We start from the raw sequence: 21,276 nt of genomic DNA, 5'->3' as shown, positions 1-21,276 counted from the left end.
AAAATGTTTGAAAAAAAAAATTGACATGGTTTCAAGTGACTAGTGTCACTATTTTTGTAGTGCACTCCATGACAGGTATAATTTGAGACTGAACCCCAGAGCATGCAAATGAAACAGAAATACCTTGAAAACATTTAACACTGAGAGGACAAATAAAATGTGTAGATGAGATGAGTTTAAGCATGGCAGATATGAACAGATGGAGAGGCGATGAGGGAGAAAAAAACTGACAATCGATTGCTGAGAGGACAGATGAATGAAGTCGCACAGCGATGACTTCAAATGAATTTTCCGAGTGATGGCATGAATGTTTGTGTGCTGGGTAAATGCATAAACCAGCTGGTCTGTTTCTTGGTGTACGAGTCCTTCAAACATTCAAAAGATAGTCTGCCCTCGCATTAAGTAGATTCTCCAAAGGAACTGATTGCATTTTGAAACCAGAAAAGATAAAAATAAGTTTTGATCAGTATCAAATTCTTCTAATAAACAACATGATAGGGCAGGTTTTAGGTAATTTTAATAAAAGAAAGTAATAGGACTTTGTCAAAAATAACACAAATCAAAAACAAACTCCCCTCAATGAAGTAGGCCACCTAAAAGGATCAAAGAACCTGCTTCTGATACTAAACCTCTGCTAGTACCATCCAGAAAAGACTAAAGTTGTTTGTTCTTATTATTAGAAAAGATAAAAAGAGAGGAATAGTACGAGACAGGGCAGAGGCCTGAGAGACGATAGGTGTCTGAAAGACGAGATCAAACTGAAAGAAGAGACAGATACAGACGGAGAAAAGATCAGACAGCTTCTGTCTGCACTCACACCAGAGGAATTTACACTAGATTTGCTGGTGTTGCAACAGCCAAGTCCCCAAGATGACCTCTGTTTAAAATAAACCCACATGCACACAGATGCATGCTTATACGCAGCCGCATTAGTGATCAAGCACACAGTCCACCAAAAAAAAAAACAAATCAAAAAAACGAACCCTGCAGGCAGAGAAAGATGCATAAAAAGCTCAACTCAGAGAAATTAAAAAAGGAACTTTTAAGCAGCACAGTGGCCCAAGGCTGTGAGAGCGTCCGTATGCATTTTTGTGTGTGTGAGCATTAGGTGATATCATTCTGACTACATTTATGATCAAACCCATCTTGTCAGAGAAAGAAAAAAAAATTACAAAAGACGCAGAGCTATTTTCAAGACTTTTTGCAGAAACGTTAAGGACGTGCACCTTCTCCCTTGAGGTTTATTCCAAAGCGAAAAAACAAAAACCCCCTCTGAGATCATGCAGAGGACATCTGCACCAAACTGCAAAGCACCGATTTTGTGCATGCACAGTAATGCCACAGTGGTGTTATCATCACCACCATCATTATATCTATTGCATCCCTGCCACACATCCTTCAGCAATAACATCATTATGTTCTGACTTACCTGTGCACAACATGCCATATAGGAGAGATACAGTGTAAAGTTATTGGCAGAAATAGATAAAAATGCGAAGAGAACAGAATGTGAGAGTGAAGAAAGACAAGAGGAGAGATCCAGCATAAAGTTGGCAGTCTTAGGAATAAACCTACTGCTCTGTGTGCAGGTGGATGTGTGTCATTTGCACTTCTTGTGTTTGATCTGCACATCAGACTTACAGCTCTGGGTTTGAACGGGGGCTGTACTTCCTTGTTCTCCAGTTTCTCCCAGTCCATGTAGCGGAAGAAGCTGTGGTCTCTGATATCCCGCTCCCCCTCTGGACCACAGCCCAGTCGTTTGGCTGGATGCTTTGTCATCAGCTGCACAAAAAGGGAAAATATGAAAACAGGTTTGCTGCAGGCCACTCCACCTGTTTCCACTAGCATTCTCCACTTTTTCAGCCTAGTGGATAAGTGACTTTTTCCTATTTTCTTCAGCTCTGTTTTCAGGTCTTTATTAGTCTGCAGTACATGCAGAAGCTTCTTCACTCCTACATGCATTGTTCCTTCACTATCTCCTTTCACCAAATTAATTATTTATGAACTGTAATTCATCTGCAGTTGTTCATGTTTTACAATGAACAAGTCTGTCAACGGGAGTACTGCCTAATTTCATTGTCGCATTTGTGCTTGAGCTGCTGCATGAACATTGTTAACATCTATGTGAATGTCACAGTGAATGAAGATGTACAATACAATGCACAATAGAGTCATCCTGGTCCACTGTAAAACCTGCATGCAGAAAACAGCAATGCCACATGCTTCCATCTGCTGAAAAGCTTTATGGAGATGAAGATTTCATTTTTCAGCACGACCTGGCACCTGCTCACAGTGCCAAAACCACTGGTAAATGGTTTACTGACCATGGTATCACTGTGCTCAATTGGCCTGCCAACTCTCCTGACCTGAACCCCATAGAGAATCTGTGGGATATTGTGAAGAGAACGTTGAGAGACTCAAGACCCAACAATCTGGATGAGCTAAAGGCCGCTATCGAAGCATCCTGGGCCTCCATAAGACCTCAGCAGTGCCACAGGCTGATTGCCTCCATGCCACGCCGCATTGAAGCAGTCATTTCTGCAAAAGGATTTCCGACCAAGTATTGAGTGCATAACTGTACATGATTATTTGAAGGTTGACGTTTTTTGTATTAAAAACACTTTTCTTTTATTGGTCGGATGAAATATGCTAATTTTGTGAGATAGGAATTTTGGGTTTTCATGAGCTGTATGCCAAAATCATCCGTATTAAGACAATAACAGACCTGAAATATTTCAGTTAGTGTGCAATGAATCTAAAATATATGAATATTAAATTTTCATCATGACATTATGGAAAATAATGAACTTTATCACAATATGCTAATATTTTGAGAAGGACCTGTATGTTTAATTTAGGTCTCACCTGACCAGAGCACCTTCTTCCAAATGTTTGCTGGTCTCCATGTGGTTTATTCACTAATGTCCTCTAACAAACATATAAGGCCAGTGGGAGTGGTGGCCTAGCGGTTACAACAGGAGGTTTGTGTTCCAGAGGGGACACAAGGGGCCAGGTTTGTATCCCACAGATTACCACTCTGGGTCCCTGAGCAAGACCCTTAGCCCCAGAATGCTCCCCGGGCGCCGCACAATGGCAGCCCACTGCTCTTTATAAGGGATGGGTTAAATGCAGAGGACATATTTCATTGTAATGTACATGCGCAATGACCAATAAAGATGATTATTTATTTATTTATTTATTTATTTTTTACAGAACAGCTCAAATTAATTTATACACTCTTGTACTTCATTTGCTACATATGTGATCTCTGAAGGCAGTTGGTTGTGATGGATTTTATTTAGGGTTATCAGAGTAAAGGGGTTATATATGAATGGATGCCACAATTTTCAGACTTTTATTTGCATAAAAGAACTGCTAATATCATGTTATTTCCACATCCTAAATATGCATCGATGTTGTGTCTATAACAAAAAAACACAAAAGTGCATGAGGTCACATTCTCATTTTCTGCTGTCTTTTTCATGTTAAAGCACACATTGCTTTAGGCAAGGCTCAAATATATTTCTTCTGTTTTTTCTTTTCTACTAATCATAAATGGAAATTTCATAATTTATGAAATTTCATAAAATGTCACAATTTAGCTAAAATATAGAACATCTTACTACTACATGTACATATGGTGTTCAGTTTGTGTCCTGCTACCTTTGGATTTGTTAGGACAAATGACTGCTCATTCCTGTGAAGTGAGGACATCCAGTTTGTAACAACACACCAAGCCAACATGATAACTGCAGTATATCATATGATGCATGTGCATGTAGGTGGTCCTTCAGATGAAATGTGGAGGCAAGACAGGGTTCAAGAAGTGGAGTGGGAGGGACTTTGATCACTTCTTCTAGACTCTGCACTCATGAACCCAGTAAAAGAAATATATGTCAGCAAGGATATGTCAACAGCTGTATTCTCTAACTGAAAAACTACAATAAGATATTTTGACAAGAAGGATTTGAGACCATAAAACTAACTAATTCGAATTCAACTTTCCTTGGTCAAGCACTGAGGTCACAAACAAAAACATTATAGTTTTTCTATGCAAATTAAATGCATAGAAAAAATGCATTAAAGAGAAAGCACAGATTAAATATATAAAAGGTACCTCCCCAAAAATACAGTAGCAATGCATTCTATGTGCCCTTTTATAAGACTTAACATGGTATGGAGGAAAAACAGAGCATAGTTTTGTAGATGCTTTTTTGGTTTCTTTTATTGTTTTACTTTATATAAAATGTGTCTCTTTAACTTTAGTCTCTTTAGTTTTAGATTTTCCTTAAGAAACACAAAGAGCTCTGAAACATTCATAATTTTTTAGCGTACATGTTTTACCACCAAACTATTTACATTTATTAGTTTATTTTTATAAGGAAAAGAATTCAGCATCAAATAATAGTAAACGCTTAAATATTTGTGGTCTCAGCTAATTTGCAATGCCTATCCATAGGTGGGCTTTTGGTTACATAAAAACATAAATATTGCACTAAAAGAATAAAAATCATTAAGGTCTAACAGTACAAAATGAAAAAAACAAAACACAATGCAAACATTAAACAATGAATGATAGCGATTATTAATAATATATAAATGATGCTTCTTAAGGAACTACTTTAGCTTTAATCTAAAAGGGTGTCAGTCAGTGTTAAGTTTTAGGTTGTCGTTAAGGTGTTGCACATGTTGACCCTTTGTACAGAGAAGGTCCATTGTGCCAGAGAGGTTTCATGTAAAGCCACCTTAAAATGTATTCTAAAACATTAGAATCCAAAAAACAGAGTGAAATCATTGTAAGGTTTCATTCGTACATCAAATGTTTTCAGAGAAACATTTGAATCTGGCAGAGTTAGACTCAGCAGATCATATAAATCGGTTATTGGAACCAGCTGAGAAAACGTCTGTCTCTGCATCTCTATTTTTGTTCTCTGTGTATACCTGAAAGTCAATGCTACTTTTTCTTTCATGGAAATTACTTGTAGTGTTTAAAAAGCCAGGGCTCATCCAGTCAAATGCACAGACACAAAATGACTTAACCCACGCAGCGCTGGCAGGGAGCAGAGGGAACCGGGGGTGGACATAGTCGAGCTTTCATGCTCCACTGAAGATTCACTGTCGTAGCACTACAACCCAGTAATCATAACTAATACATAACATACAGCCTGTGAGTGCCTGACTGTGTGTGTACGTGTATCTTAGTGAACACATTTCTATTAATTTGCTGATGAATGACTTTGCTTTTACATTTACTAGAAATGCCAGTATGACTAATATCAGACCAGAACATGTTCAGAGTACTTTCATTCATTAAAATAAAGCTAAAAAAAAAAGAGATTAATCTCTGTTGGTTTCTACCTTTAAAAACAAAAATATCAGTTCTTTTAAAATAATGATATGCAAACAACCTTCTTCAGACTAGTTCGTTTAGTATATGCATATCTTTTTGTTTTTTAACCTTTCTTACATCCATGACATGAACAACTGCTCTAGAGAGACTACATGATCAGAGTAAAAGGACTGAACATATGTTACGGCAAACCATCTATCAGCCTGTACAAGCAATGTTCGTATTGTGTGCGTGTGTCTGTGTGACGTTTGTTGCGGTCAGCGAATCTTAGAGTTAGCAGATGAGACAGAGGTTTATTAGAGAGGACCGACTCCATTTTCTGTAGTAATCAGCTCACCCTAAACCAACCCACCCACACCCACTAGACCAATACAGCTGGGAGTTGTCAGAGCATCATTTAGTAAAGGCTGATCTATTTCCAAAGAAACTAAGCAAACCACACACACTTAAGCTATCAGACCATAGTAGAATGTGCTTTCTACAATTATGAAGGACATTTTAATATATTATACTCTTCCGTTTACCCCCTTTCTATCATTTGTTCCAAATAAACTAAACAGCCTCCTTGTTAGTCTCTGTGTCTGTTTGATACGGCAGGCGTTTGAGCATGAATACTCACTCCTTTACATATGCCGACAGCTTCCTTAGACATCGACTTCGGATAGGAGACGTGATGCTCCATTATGGACTGAAACAACTCGTCCTCATCCTCACCGTCGAATGGGGGCTGCAGAGGAGAGGGAAGAGTTGAGGGAGGAAAAGGAATAAGTAACACAGGAAAGATAGAGAGACTTCCAAACTTAGAGCCATCTTTTGTAAAGATTTGAAAAAGCCTTAAAATAAATGCATTTTGTATTGCATTTGCATAATCTCACACTAAAGCTTTTTAGTTGACTACATTTATATAGTGGCAAAAAATCCCATGTCGTAAAATAATTTATTTTTAGGAAACTCACTGTTGGCACAATTATTGGCAACTTTTGTTCAACACCCTTTTACCAATAGGATCACACTTACTGTTCTCCTATAACATTTCACAGAGTTGGAGCATACAAAGAGACCATTTTATTTGCAAAATATCTCTAGATCATCCACAGTCTGGGTCCTCCCTTATACTCGCTTCTCTTTAGCTCATTCCACAAGTTTTCTTTGGGATTCAGTCTGAGGACTGGGATGACCATGGAATAACACTGATTTTGTGTCTAATGAACCATTTCTGAGATGATTTGGCCTTGTGTTTTGTATAATTATGTTGCTGAATGGTCCAGTGTTGACTCAATTTCACTTAAATGTTAAAGGCCACAAGATTTTTCTTTCAAATCTCCTAGAATTTCAAATTCACGATGCTATGCACTCTAACCAGGTTCTCATGGTCTTTTGAAGAGAAAGAGGCCCATTATATCACAGATCCTCCACAGTCAGTTCTAGAAACTCTGATCAGTTAAAAAGGTTAACTATAAATTAAAAAAATGTTTCAGTTATTTTAAAATGATTGTAATAGGTACCAAGAATTATACCACTGGTGATTTTGTCAAAAAATATTAACATGGGAATTCTGAATAATGCACTCAGATTCGAGGTTTGATTTTTCTACATTTTCAATGTAATGTTATGTATCCCTTTATCTGAGTTTTATACATGCATAGATAATGAAAGTAATAATGCTAAAAGTAAAATAAGATCAGTTATAAGATTTATTTTAACATCTTAGAGTAGTTTAGATTTGACTTTATTGTCATTGCACATGTCACAAGTACAGGCAACAAAATGCAAATTGCATCCAACCAGAAGAGCAGAAGTAATGAACAAAAAAAAAAATCTAGTATATAATGAGTGCAAGGATTAATTGTGCCACTATTGCTACAGGCAATTAGAATAATCATAGCATATATGAAATGTGTATAGATTATACAGCATTAAAAGATAATTGAGAATCTATAGAGTGTACAATAATGTAATGAATACATTATATATAAAAGTACATACATGTGTTTATTATGAAGGCAATAGAAAATAGTATGATGGTTATATACCTTAAGCTGTGCTGGGTGGCAGTGCATTATATGCAGTGTAAACAGTTAGTCTGGGGTGCTAAGATGAGGGGAGTGGGGGGGTTGGCAGGGTGGGGGATGGTTCCAGACTTGTTCATAAAATCTGTTTTTCCAATTAGTTATCAGTATAGCCTTTGAATTACACAGAAATAATGCTGAGACATTCCTTCTATTTTTTTTATTTGATATATTTGTTTTCTGTAAAAACCAAAATACAAATTTCATAAAGTTGAAGACCAACCTGCCCAGCCAACATTTCATAAAGCAACACTCCAAAGGCCCACCAGTCCACAGATTTTCCATAAGGTTGATAGGCAATAATCTGAAATTAAAGAAGAACAGTTGTAATAATCAACAACATTTAATAATCCTGAAAACACCCCACACACAGACAGAGTACCTCAGGAGCGATGTAGTCTGGTGTTCCACAGAAGGTCTTGGTCGTGATTCCGTCAAGCATATTTTCTTTACACATACCAAAGTCTGCGATCTTAATGTGGCCCTCACAGTCCAACATTACATTATCCAGCTTCAGATCCCTACAGTGGTATAAAATTGCATTTTGTCACCTTCTGTGTTTGAGCAGTATATATGTGTTTACAGCAGTTCAAGTCTCAAAAGCTGCTTGATTTGTTTTTACTAGGTAATTAATGTAAAATATAAAGATCAAAATAATCCAAAGTGTGTAATTGTGAATATTGTTGATCCTTTCCTTAAAAGAGCAGGGGGTGTTTATAATTAAATGTCTTGTGAGACTTGTTTCTATTTAACACATGTGTCAAGTGATGTTTCATCTCTTTTCATTTAAGACAGCAACAAAATTTGGATTTTCTGAGCCACATTGAAAATGGTCCATTTTACAACAGCCCTCAACAACCTGAAAAACTCCTACTGTACTTCCTAATGTAAAACACGGTGGAGGAAATGACATGTGCATTGAGGACATGATGATTGGAGCTAAATGCCAGATATGAAATATTTCTATCTAACAAATATAGCAAGTGCCTTTTGAATACCGCTAACATTCATTTTTGGTTCAAACAGGAGAAGGAGTGCAGGTAAGATGGCCAGCTGCACAATGTACAGGCACTGCTCCATTTAAAGAAATATATATATTTTAAACACAATCCACTTAGCCAGAGCATAGCACTGCTGACAGATTGAATGAATAATTGAGATCATCTTGCTCTTCAGATGCAGAGCCAGCAGGGAACCAAGATTAGGCATGTGTTTCCCATGTAGTGGCGGAGAGTTTTTATATGAATAAGGTGGATCTACTGTTTAATGAATGCAACATGCAACTCTTTTTACCTTCCAACAACTTGAAGAGACAGACTAATATTTATGGGAGTGAATATCGGTCTTTTAGTATAATTTTGCTTGATTGCTATCTTTGTGATTTAGTCAGTGAGTTTGGATGTTACCTGTAGATGATGCCCTTTTGATGTAGGAAAAATAAACCAATGGCTATCTCAGCAGCGTAGAACCTACAAAATAAATGAACACAAACAGGGAAACAACAGCACCAATTAAAGTGAGGCTGAGAGACAGTGAGTAAACACAGGGGTTAATTTATGTGTATGTCTGCACAAAGGTCGGAGCTGTCTTCTTAAGGCCAGAGAACAGCTGATAAGATCAACAGGAAGGGCCTCGACAGACTGACCACGCAGGCAGACATGTTTGGATGGCAATGCATGCATATGATTTGTTTATACAGTGCACATAAAAATGCCAGCAGACAATCTGAAAGTGTGGAGGCAGGCGAGTCTGTTTGTGTTTGTTAGTTATGCCCACAATGCAGGAAGATAAAGTAAGAAGAAAGTAAAATTTAATGTGTTATCATTGACCACAGAGAATACAGGTCCTTCTCAAAAAATTAGCATATTGTGATAAAGTTCATTATTTTCCATAATGTCATGATGAAAATTTAACATTCATATATTTTAGATTTATTGCACACTAACTGAAATATTTCAGGTCTTTTATTGTCTTAATACAGATGATTTTGGCACACAGCTCATGAAAACCCAAAATTCCTATCTCACAAAATTAGCATATCATTAAAAGGGTCTCTAAACGAGCTATGAACCTAATCATCTGAATCAACAAGTTAACTCTAAACACCTGCAAAAGATTCCTGAGGCCTTTAAAACTCCCAGCCTGGTTCATCACTCAAAACCCCAATCATGGGTAAGACTGCCGACCTGACTGCTGTCCAGAAGGTCACTATTGACACCCTCAAGCAAGAGGGTAAGACACAGAAAGACATTTCTGAACGAATAGGCTGTTCCCAGAGTGCTGTATCAAGGCACCTCAGTGGGAAGTCTGTGGGAAGGAAAAAGTGTGGCAGAAAACGCTGCACAACGAGAAGAGGTGACCGGACCCTGAGGAAGAGTGTGGAGAAGGGCCGATTCCAGACCTTGGGGGACCTGCGGAAGCAGTGGACTGAGTCTGGAGTAGAAACATCCAGAGCCACCGTGCACAGGCGTGTGCAGGAAATGGGCTACAGGTGCCGCATTCCCCAGACCTGGGCTACAGAGAAGCAGCACTGGACTGTTGCTCAGTGGTCCAAAGTACTTTTTTCGGATGAAAGCAAATTCTGCATGTCATTCGGAAATCAAGGTGCCAGAGTCTGGAGGAAGACTGGGGAGAAGGAAATGCCAAAATGCCAGAAGTCCAGTGTCAAGTACCCACAGTCAGTGATGGTCTGGGGTGCCGTGTCAGCTGGTGGTGTTGGTCCACTGTGTTTTATCAAGGGCAGGGTCAATGCAGCTAGCTATCAGGAGATTTTGGAGCACCTCATGCTTCCATCTGCTGAAAAGCTTTATGGAGATTAATATTTAATTTTTCAGCACGACCTGGCACCTGCTCACAGTGCCAAAACCACTGGTAAATGGTTTACTGACCATGGTATCACTGTGCTCAATTGGCCTGCCAACTCTCCTGACCTGAACCCCATAGAGAATCTGTGGGATATTGTGAAGAGAACGTTGAGAGACTCAAGACCCAACACTCTGGATGAGCTAAAGGCCGCTATCGAAGCATCCTGGGCCTCCATAAGACCTCAGCAGTGCCACAGGCTGATTGCCTCCATGCCACGCCGCATTGAAGCAGTCATTTCTGCAAAAGGATTCCCGACCAAGTATTGAGTGCATAACTGTACATGATTATTTGAAGGTTGACATTTTTTGTATTAAAAACACTTTTCTTTTATTGGTCGGATGAAATATGCTAATTTTATGAGATAGGAATTTTGGGTTTTCATGAGCTGTATGCCAAAATCATCCGTATTAAGACAATAAAAGACCTGAAATATTTCAGTTAGTGTGCAATGAATCTAAAATATATGAATGTTAAATTTTCATCATTACATTATAGAAAATAATGAACTTTATCACAATATGCTAATGTTTTGAGAAGGACCTGTATACTGACTATTGACTAATAAGTAAAATAAAAGCAGTATGGCTATGGAAAAACAGGTTGGAAATATATCATCCACCAAGAATGGAGAAGAAACAGCTACCTCCTTTGTGGTTCGAATGCTTAAAAAGCTTGGTCATCCAATACAGAGTTTAGAATCATGAATCTTGTTTGTTACAATTTGTTGCATTTACCTAGTTTTTAATTTGATTTTTTGGACTATTTGATGCGAATGATGATGAACTTATACCCTAAATAGTGAAATTTGACGGAATCAAATAAAGTCTTTTAAAACCTCTTTTGGTGTGCTGTTTAACAGTTAGATGAACCTAATATGTAAACGAGATTCTACACAGAAGGTTGGGTTTAGGCAAAATAAGATTACCAGCAACAAGAACAAAAAAGTGAGTGAGTTTACTTTAAAACCAAACACCCCCAAATCATGACAAAAACATGAGGAAGAGGATATTCTGGTTAGGCAACAAATGAAATCTGACTTGGACAATATATCAGGAATTGCTCCATTTCATAACGGCTGTCATCAAATTAATACACACTGTTTCTACTGGGAGGCACAGTGGTGGTACTATTATGCTTTGTGATTATTGTCCATCTGCTGATGGAGAACTGATGATGAATAAATCTAAACAGGCCAGATTTGAAAAAAAGCATGCTACTCCACTAACAAATGCTAACCTGCATGCTTGCAGAGCAGAAAAACTACCCAGAAAAGATACATGTTTTAATTACAGATACTGTGTCTTGCAGAAGCAACTATGAGATGAATTAACAATCATGCTGCTTGGCTTTTTTACTGAGAGAAAAACATCATGACTGAGCTGTGAAACATCTATAGTATCTGCTGAAGATTAAGATTTGAAATTGATGGCACAAATGAGGTGCATTTCTGTGTACTCACACAGCGTGGGGCTCTTTGAACTTGCCAACCTGCTGTATCTGATACATGAGGTCTCCACCATTTATGTACTCCATGACAAAATATAAACGGTCCTAAAGAGAGAAACAGAAGAGCAGTCAGAGAGACGAGGGTCAGAAAGTTATTTCTATAGCACTTGATATCTAAGACACAGTTAAAAGGGTCCTTTGACAGTCCTGTGTCATCAGGAGAGCAACAGCAATATAAATCTGTCTATCATCTGCATAACTGTGGAAGTTTCTGCCATATTTCTTGACAACAATCTTTTAGATAAGATAAGATTAGATAAGACTTGAAGCAATTCCAATCAGTACCTTAGGGGCTAGCTATGGTGTCAAGTGTACATTGGTATTGCATGACCCACAGCATCAAGGGCACTTACAACAACCAGCACAAGCACTGAAAACTGTCAACTATTGCAAAGAAAAAAATTATTTTGTCCAGGGGTAGATGGTTCACATTAGGCCAAGGTCTAAAAACACATACCTACTGAAAACAGAAGGAACAAAATGAAGAAGAAAGAGGGCAAAGAGAAAGAGGTGACCGAGTTGTTGTACGCAGAGCCAATCAGTCTGAAGTAAGATCATTTTAAGAACCTATTTTCTTCAGTTATCTACTGAAATTGCCAATATGGTTCAGCATTTCAGAAAATCATAGAGGGATTTGGTTTGGGCCAGCGTGTGGTTGTGTGTGTGTTCTGTACAAAATACAGAGAGGTCTGTGTGTGCTATGATCTTTACCGTCTGATAAGCCTCATAAACTGACTGTTTAAAAGCAGTATGTTGGACTTGAGTGTCTTTGATTAAAATGTATTTTAAATGTACAACAACTTATAAATGCCTTTATATTTGTTGATGTGCAATAAATGTAGGCTACATTTTGTGGCTAAAGTCCTCCTCTGCTGATTAAATGACTGCTGAACTGGATCAGCACATTCACTTTTAGTTATGCATGTGTGTAGATCAGGTCAGCTGAGATTGTGGTGTCTCTTGACTAAGTAACAACACATCACTAATAATTGTGTGAGTTTATATGAAATGAAATGACATGCACTGAAGGCTACATATAAAACCACCAAGCTATATTTACTCCTCTGTTGACTCATCTTCAGTATAATGCGGATTATACATCACAAGTTGAGCATGACTCGAGCATGAATTCAGGATGTGTATTCCAGCTGGGAGCTGGTGATGGCAGGCGAGGTAGCTGCTGTTAGGACCACAGCGTTCCCTGTGCACCCTGCAGCAGCATGCTGCTCTTACAATTGTTCCCATGTAACCTGACAATGCAGAGACCAACAAAGACAACTCAGTGTGAATCTGTACATTTTTCCTTTAACACTGAAGTCCATGCAGGTTCTTTATGTTTCTTTAGCTGCAATTTTAAACTGCCTATAATTTCCAGTTTGACAGTAAAAAGTCACTTTTGAAGCTTTGCACCAAGAAGGTTGATTTGCTCATCAAGTATGGAAAGACTTTGCACATTTTAGCATGTAATTTATTTCAAAATACCAAGCAGACTAGACAATTAAATGTAGCAAGAACAAGAAAAAGTGGGAGATCTATCAGCCTAGTTTTAACAGATAATGTCTAAAATGGGGGTACCTTCAGAAATCTGGAAAAGGTGGGGCCAAGTATTCAGCCACAGCATCTTCCACAAATATTAGTACTCCTGATAAAGATTTGCATAAAGCAGAGTGGGCTGGGCAGGATTTTACATAAAAAACATATATATATATTTCTAGAAGGTTTACTGGGGTCACAATTGTTGGTGAACATAAAAATTCCCCATTCAATAAATGCAACTATAACCTTTTTTACATATAAAAGAAAAAGAAATATTCTCTGGGGTAAAAATAGGACCAATTTCTCTTTGCCACTCCTCAAAATGGGAAAGACAAGAGAACATGTTGTTCAAGCTAGGCAGATGTCTGTTGACACCTGGAATTGTAACAATTTTGTCAACACATAAACCCTGCCTAACCCTAAGAAGGACGGTCAGGGAGGATAAAAAAAATCTAAAAAACAGCTCACTGTTAGAGGACTGCTGCAAAGGGTGGCATCTTGGGAGTCACCAAGTCTGTATGAAAACCATTAGACATCACCTACATGCTGATTGTTTGAGAGATATGCCAGGAAAAGGCTGTTTGTGTTTACAAAAGTAAGCAAGTGGAGTCTGCTAAAGACTACTGGGACTTTAGCTGGAACTGTGCACTTTGGTCAGACAAGAGTATTGAGATTTTCAACAACAAACACTGCATGTAAGTTTAGTGAGATACAAAAGGATGAAAATGTAAAATAAAGTGCATGGCATCACGAACTCTTTCCGATAACAGGAGATTTTTAAATGCAATTCTAGTGGACAGAAAACTGAAATGGGTCATGCCTGGATCTTTCAGTAGGATAGCAAAAACATATGACCAAAATCAAGGTAGAAATGGTTCATTTGTGAGCCTTCTTCCATGGCCGTAAATGACCTAAGTCCTACTGAAAACCTGAGGGGTGAGCTGAAGAGAAGAGAGCATAGGAGAGGACCCAGGACTCTGGACGTTCTAGAGAGATACTGTAGAAAGGATTCACAGAAGGTGTACCAATAACTGTGCAACAAATAAGTTCATGTTATGAATACATTTCTAAGAGGACATTCTTCCTCACTGAATAAAATACTGAAAGGCTGGATTTTTCTAAATTTAAAAATGTCCACCTCTGCTGGTGCTTGTTTGTTTCTTTACCAGGATTTGCAAAGAACAGTGGTGGGAATAACCTTGTTGGTGTTAAACTACTATGTTATGTCTGTCAAGCTGGGTGTAAAATTGAACCGGCTTCTGTTAAAGAAAATCTATTAAGAAAATTATTTTTGCAAAATAGGACGAGTTTCATCTTCAATGAACAGAAGGGGATTACAGATTTCTTGTCATCATGTTAAATTGAGTTAATATCTTTTCACTTCATGTTTGGAATCTTTGCTGTAATTTGTGATCTAAAAGACAGATTCATCCTCGGTTGATAATCAAAAGTTCACCTACATTTTATTTAATTTACTTTAAGTAAATAAAGATGACAATTCTGATTTCACGAGATGTTTTCTTCAGTGTTAACAAAGCAGCTACGAGAATAAGACCAACCAACTCACCATAGTCTGGAAGGTGGAGTGCAGCTGCGTTAAGAATGGAGGCTTTCCGCTCAAAGCTAACACTCTCTTCTCCACCATGGTGCACTCAACGTCGTCATCTTGAATAACCACATCCTTCTTCAGGATCTTTATGGCATAAAGTTCCTCTGTTCCTTTACGCTCCGCCAGCATCACCTAGAGAGGAAGAGGAGAGAAACAAAGGCAGAGGTGAAGAAAACATTTAATCGATAGAAATAGAATACAGGGGTTGGACAATGAAACTGAAACACCTGTCATTTTAGTGTGGGAGGTTTCATGGCTAAATTGGACCAGCTTGGTAGCCAGTCTTCATTGATTGCACATTACACCAGTAAGAGCAGAGTGTGAAGGTTCAATTAGCAGGGTAAGAGCACAGTTTTGCTCAAAATATTGAAATGCACACAACATTATGGGTGACATACCAGAATTCAAAAGAGGACAAATTGTTGGTGCACGTCTTGCTGGCGCATCTGTGACCAAGACAGCAAGTCTTTGTAATGTATCAAGAGCCACGGTATCTAGGGTAATGTCAGCATACCACCAAGAAGGACGAACCACATCCAACAGGATTAACTGTGGACGCAAGAGGAAGCTGTCTGAAAGGGATGTTCGGGTGCTAACCCGGATTGTATCCAAAACACATAAAACCACGGCTGCCCAAATCAATAAATGTGCACCTCAACTCTCCTGTTTCCACCAGAACTGTCCGTCGGGAGCTCCACAGGGTCAATATACACGGCCAGGCTGCTATAGACAAACCTTTGGTCACTCATGCCAATGCCAAACGTCGGTTTCAATGGTTCAAGGAGCACAAATTTTGGGCTGTGGACAATGTGAAACATGTATTATTCTCTGATGAGTCCACCTTTACTGTTTTCCCCACATCTGGGAGAGTTACGGTGTGGAGAAGCCCCAAAGAAGCGTACCACCCAGACTGTTGCATGCCCAGAGTGAAGCATGGGGGTGGATCAGTGATGATTTGGGCTGCCATATCATGGCATTCCCTTGGCCCAATACTTCTGCTAGATGGGCGCATCACTGCCAAGGACTACCGAACCATTCTTGAGGACCATGTGCATCCAATGGTTCAAACATTGTATCCTGAAGGCGGTGCCGTGTATCAGGATGACAATGCACCAATACACACAGCAAGACTGGTGAAAGATTGGTTTGATGAACATGAAAGTGAAGTTGAACATCTCCCATGGCCTGCACAGTCACCAGATCTAAATATTATTAAGCCACTTTGGGGTGTTTTGGAGGAGCGAGTCAGGAAACGTTTTCCTCCACCAGTATCACGTAGTGACCTGGCCACTATCCTGCAAGAAGAATGGCTTAAAATCCCTCTGACCACTGTGCAGGACCAAGACGAATTGACGCTGTATTGGCCGCAAAAGGAGGCCCTACACCATACTAATAAATTATTGTGGTCTAAAACCAGGTGTTCCAGTTTCATTGTCCAACCCATGTATTCTGTACACACTTCATGGTTCAGTCATTGCTTTTCTCAAGACCTTAAAAACAGAACAAATAAAAAAATTGTGGAAAGAGATAAAGTGATTAGGGAGGAAGGGAAAACATTACCAAGACAAGAGAAACAAACCTCAATCATCAGGTTTTGAGATGTCACAGTGGGAAAAGAGAAACTGTAGAGGAAGGTTTCTGACACACTGATGACATACTGATATGTTTAAGATTGCAGATCATTAGCAGAATTAAATAATCATAAAATAAATACCAATTCGTCCTTAAACAAAATTGTGCGTTACAAAGACTATACATCTGCTAAATGTAGCTTGAAAATATAGAAAAATAACCACATCAGTCTGTTTGTCTCACTTCTAGTTCATGTAAAAGGTCCATGAAGGTAAAATCTGATTAAGTGTCCAAACTAAAGACAGAAGGTCTTAGATCACATCACTCCCTACCTTAGTCAAATCTAACTTTAAGGCAGGGGGTTGGAGCCTTTAAGAGGCAGTTACATCTCTGTTAGATTTTTCTCTCAGGTTTGATAGTCCCTTTGTGTCTCAGTTCAGCTTCATTCATGTCAACTAGTCTCCCTCCCTTGGCTTCTCTGCTTTCTGCTGCCATAGCTGCTCCACATAATTCGACGATTCTGTGTCATTCTTTGCACTTCCCTCGGTATATAAGCTCACTCGTTGTCGTTACTCATTGCTGGATTCTTCTGTTAATATGTCCGTTAGGCCGCTTGACCTCCGTTTCACTTCCGGTGCTCCCTGACCTGCTTTCCTTGTGATTTGTTCCTTGTAAGTTTCTTTTATTTCATTATCATCATCTTGGAGCCCTTATACACCTCAGTTAGATGCTGCACTTTTGGTTCTTTAAACCAAATTATGACACTGAATGCAACTTAGGTACCATCAGTGGTAGTTGCACTACTGTTTGAGAACTGTGAGTTTAGATTTTCTATTTAGGATTAGATTAGCTAGTTAAATTATTCTACATGGATTACAGGATTGTTAACACCTTTTATCAGTTTTATTCAAAAGGAGAAAGGTTAAAACATTACCAGAAATGCTGCAATATAGTAATGACAACACAAGTTATTATCTATTAATTAATAATGCATAGTAAAGGCTTAATTCATTAAATCTAAAATTAAGAATAGATTCATTTTAAAATACTTTAGAATTTTTATGTGTTTAAATTAGACACATTTGTCAATATTTCTCGCATACGGTGCACTCTCTGAGAGAATAAAAATTGGTTTACATGAGCTGTAACAATCTGACAGTCACCAAGACTTAGTGCTTCTCTAAGATCTTTCTGTGGGGATTCTCTTTGCCCTTCAGAACATCTGGGAATGACACCAAGAAGAAAAGAAACATCATACAGAAAAAAGCGAGAGAAAGAATACGGGGATTTTGAAACTTTGTTTTTTCAGAAACTTCAGTGAGATCAGTTTTAGAGGTCCATGAAGGACAGTTGATGTATGAGAAAAGTAGGATTTAAAAGCAAGAATAGGTCAGCAAAGTGGTGTGAGCTGAAGGTGAACAAAGAAGAGAATGAAAGAGGAGGAGAAGATTGGCAGCTGTAATGTGTTCCAGATGTTCAAAAAGTCCTGGAACACCCATCTTTAAGATCATTATTGGGATGGCATTAAGTTAAAGGAGCTTTGTAAACAGATCTACAGTTCACCTTGGTTAAACTCTCTAAAGCTGTGTCTGCAGACGAGTGGACATTTTCTGCTATGTCTACACCTCTCATGTAAATGGAGTTTCTACAGAATTTACAGACATGTAGAAAAGGACACCCAACAACAACCTGTGTTTTTCTAATATACATAAACATATGGATATGTAGTATTAATTTTAAAAATACAAACAAATTCAAGCTGATGTATGACTAAAATGATATATTGTTTAAATGCAATTAAAATACATATTTTTCCAAAGATAAAAAATTTGATATGACTGATATGTGAATATTTCCTAATAAAACTATTCATATCTGGCTGGCAGAAAGCCCCCAAAAAATACCAAAAATACAAATATTTTAGAAAAAGAACTAAATCTGCAAGAAATTGAATCTTTATATGCTGCTAGAGAGAAATAATCAATTTGTTATTTTTTAAAAATCCATGAAAAATACAGTAAAATGGGACCATACATGGCGTGGCAGAAGAGAGGACAGTTCATATACGGAGGCTGTTTGGCCATACAACTATTAGATTTTTGCAGATGGACCCTGACATTTTTTTTATATGAAGACGCTTCTAAATCCAGCAAGTGATTTAGGGGTTAATATATATTTTCACCAGAGGAGAGCTGAAAGTAAGCAACTCAGGTGTTACTGCTTTATACATATTCAGGTATGATAATGTAGAGAGGTTAGTGGGACCAGTATTCTACTTGAAGTGGAGCACAAATGGATTCACATAGTCATCTATGTGTGAAGATGTGCCAGTGTTTTTGCATGTCTGATGGCGTGCACTTTGTAATTTTGACAGAAATTAAAATATTTTAACATTAAAATCTGGTGGAAATCTCCAGCACAAATGTGTGTGTGTTTGTGCATGTATTCAGCATATGGCGCAGTGTGACTGTATGTAAATAAAAAGTATTTAACAATGAAATGGCGACACCAAAGGACACCATCTGGCCCAAAGACCATTTGCACAACTACAAGGACAAGGTCAGAGTAAGAAAACAAATGGATAAGGAAACCAGAGAGCCATGTCATAAAACCCTACAATAAACTAGATGCACAGCTCAGAGCAATGACAGGACCATCTGAAATATAGAAGTGTGTTACTCAAGGTGAATTTGGCTACAAAGTTATGCATGGGCTTGAGTGTACTTTGTGAACTGTGGCACGTGTAAGTGGTTCATTCATGTAAAGTTATTTAGGGTCATTTGCCAATGAGCAGTCTAGAGGATATTAGCCGACCAGTGACGTAAATAACGCTGAACATTGTTTGATTTATTTGCCGATCTTGCGAGGGAGTTTATCCAAGCAAAAAAACTAACGCACCCTCTGGGATTCTCTGTTGAACATTCAATAAAGTACAAAACAACAGCATACAGATGTTGCAAATGCACCTTTTTATTATATATGTGTTTATTGTACATTGTAAATTTGTATATTCTGTAATGCAAAAACAGAACAAAAGAGCAAACTGTACCGGAGTCAAATTCCTTGTTTGTATGTACGAACTTGGCAATAAAGCTGATTCTGATATGTGTGAAATGTCTGACAAGGTCTGCACAACAAAACTTACAGACAAATAAAAGACAAACAACCAGATAGCAAAAAGCCTAAATAACCTTCTTACAACCAAGGTATGTGGAATACCATCTCTGATTACACAACAAGTCAAACCTTAAAACAGATGGGCTATAAAACTGCAGAAGACCACAACAGAAGCTATTCATGTCAGCTAAGAACAAGACACTGAGGCTACACCAAAATTGCATAATAACAGATTGGAAAAACGTTGCCTCATCTGATGAGTCTTAGAGTCAGCAGCAACATTCAGATGGTCGGGTCAGAATTCGATATAAGCAACATGAAAGTCTGGATCCATCCTACCTCATATTAACAGTTTAGGCTGCTGGTGGTAGTAGAGTAATAAGGTTCGAGGGTGTTTTTTTTGACAGTCTTTGGTCCTTTAGTACAAGCTGAGCATCGTTTCAATGCCACAGCCTTCCTGAGTGTTGTTGCTGACCATGTTCCTCCCTTTATAAACACAGTGTTGCCATCCTCTGATGGCTACTTCCAAACAAAGCTCAAATCATCTCAAACTGATTTCGTAAACTTGATTAAGAGCTCACTGTACTCCAATGAATATTTAGCCAGTTGGACAGATTCTCACAGCGGCAGATGCTCACATGCTAGAGGTCACAGAGTGTTGGAAGCACAGATGAGGAAGATGGCAAAGAAGAAAATAGACATATATCACAATTGATATCATCATTGCATGTTACTGTGGATTTGGAGAATAAGCCATCTGGACCGGCTTGACCAGTACATGGAAGACCAGACAGTCCAAAAATGTATCTTTGTATTGCTCAAAGACGCCACATAGCAAAGAAGCTATTTTTTCTTGATAGTGCCAGACAGCACTTAAGCATGTCACTATTTCAGATCCAGCTGTCCACACTGTGAGACCTATATCTGAAAACAGAAGGTAGATGTAAATAATTAAGTAATTTATCAGAAACAAAGTGTAGCTTTAAGACAGCCTTGTGACGATTTAAGAGATGGATACCTAAGCACTGATCACAATAACAACAACAGTCTTTGGTGTGGACACTGTAACCGAATGACGCAGCCTCAAAGTGAGCTATTTTTAGTTTCATCTAGGTGTTTCAAAATGAAATTGGTTGAAGCAAAGAAACCTCAGAAGGTATTTCAAAGGAAAGGATATTTTCAAATACATCTTAAAAAATATCCACTTTGAGAGGCTGTGACAGCAAGAAAAAAACGTAATAACAGGAAGGCTAAAAAGAGCACAGCTTGGTGGCTCTATTTATTTTTTACCTTTCAACTACATTTTTACCCAGTTATTGAAATTATTGTTGAGGCTATTTTGATGTAATTCCAGGTGTTTTTAATTTCAAAATGTCAGTTTTTTTAAAAAGGTAATTACTTCCCATGGCCTATTTATTTCAAAATGGCATTTTTCAACTGAATGACTTGGCCTGTCAATCAGGGGAAACAGGGCGGAACCAGTTTTTTGATTGGTTGCTCCTTTACCAAGACAGAAGCAATCCCACACTAAGTATCAAGTTAGGGCTGAAGGTGCAATTCAAATAGGGCTGGTGATGCACCTGTCTCCGTGTCCTCTGTTTGGAGGAGGGGAGCCGAAGTACTATCGGTCACTGTTTTGGTGTGGGATCGTC

The 21,276-nt window shown here is 38.3% G+C and overlaps 1 protein-coding gene across 2 annotated transcripts in view; it reads right to left on the bottom strand.

The window, feature by feature from the left end:
- Positions 1-21,276, bottom strand: part of LOC124862727 (protein kinase C beta type-like) — a 145,508-nt gene that overhangs the window by 31,617 nt on the left and 92,615 nt on the right. For both annotated transcript variants that reach the window (XM_047356804.1, XM_047356803.1), the window contains exons 10-16: positions 14,894-15,067; positions 11,744-11,835; positions 8,826-8,888; positions 7,802-7,940; positions 7,643-7,723; positions 5,970-6,077; positions 1,642-1,782 (exon numbers count right to left, since the gene is read on the bottom strand). In XM_047356804.1, the coding sequence (XP_047212760.1) occupies positions 1,642-1,782; positions 5,970-6,077; positions 7,643-7,723; positions 7,802-7,940; positions 8,826-8,888; positions 11,744-11,835; positions 14,894-15,067 (798 nt within the window). The remainder of the gene's footprint in view (positions 1-1,641; positions 1,783-5,969; positions 6,078-7,642; positions 7,724-7,801; positions 7,941-8,825; positions 8,889-11,743; positions 11,836-14,893; positions 15,068-21,276) is intronic.

The sequence above is a fragment of the Girardinichthys multiradiatus genome, chromosome X (assembly GCF_021462225.1).
Source record: "Girardinichthys multiradiatus isolate DD_20200921_A chromosome X, DD_fGirMul_XY1, whole genome shotgun sequence".
Taxonomy (NCBI): domain Eukaryota; kingdom Metazoa; phylum Chordata; class Actinopteri; order Cyprinodontiformes; family Goodeidae; genus Girardinichthys; species Girardinichthys multiradiatus.
Note: the sequence above shows the minus strand (reverse complement) of the source record. Positions and strands in the feature narration are given on the sequence as shown.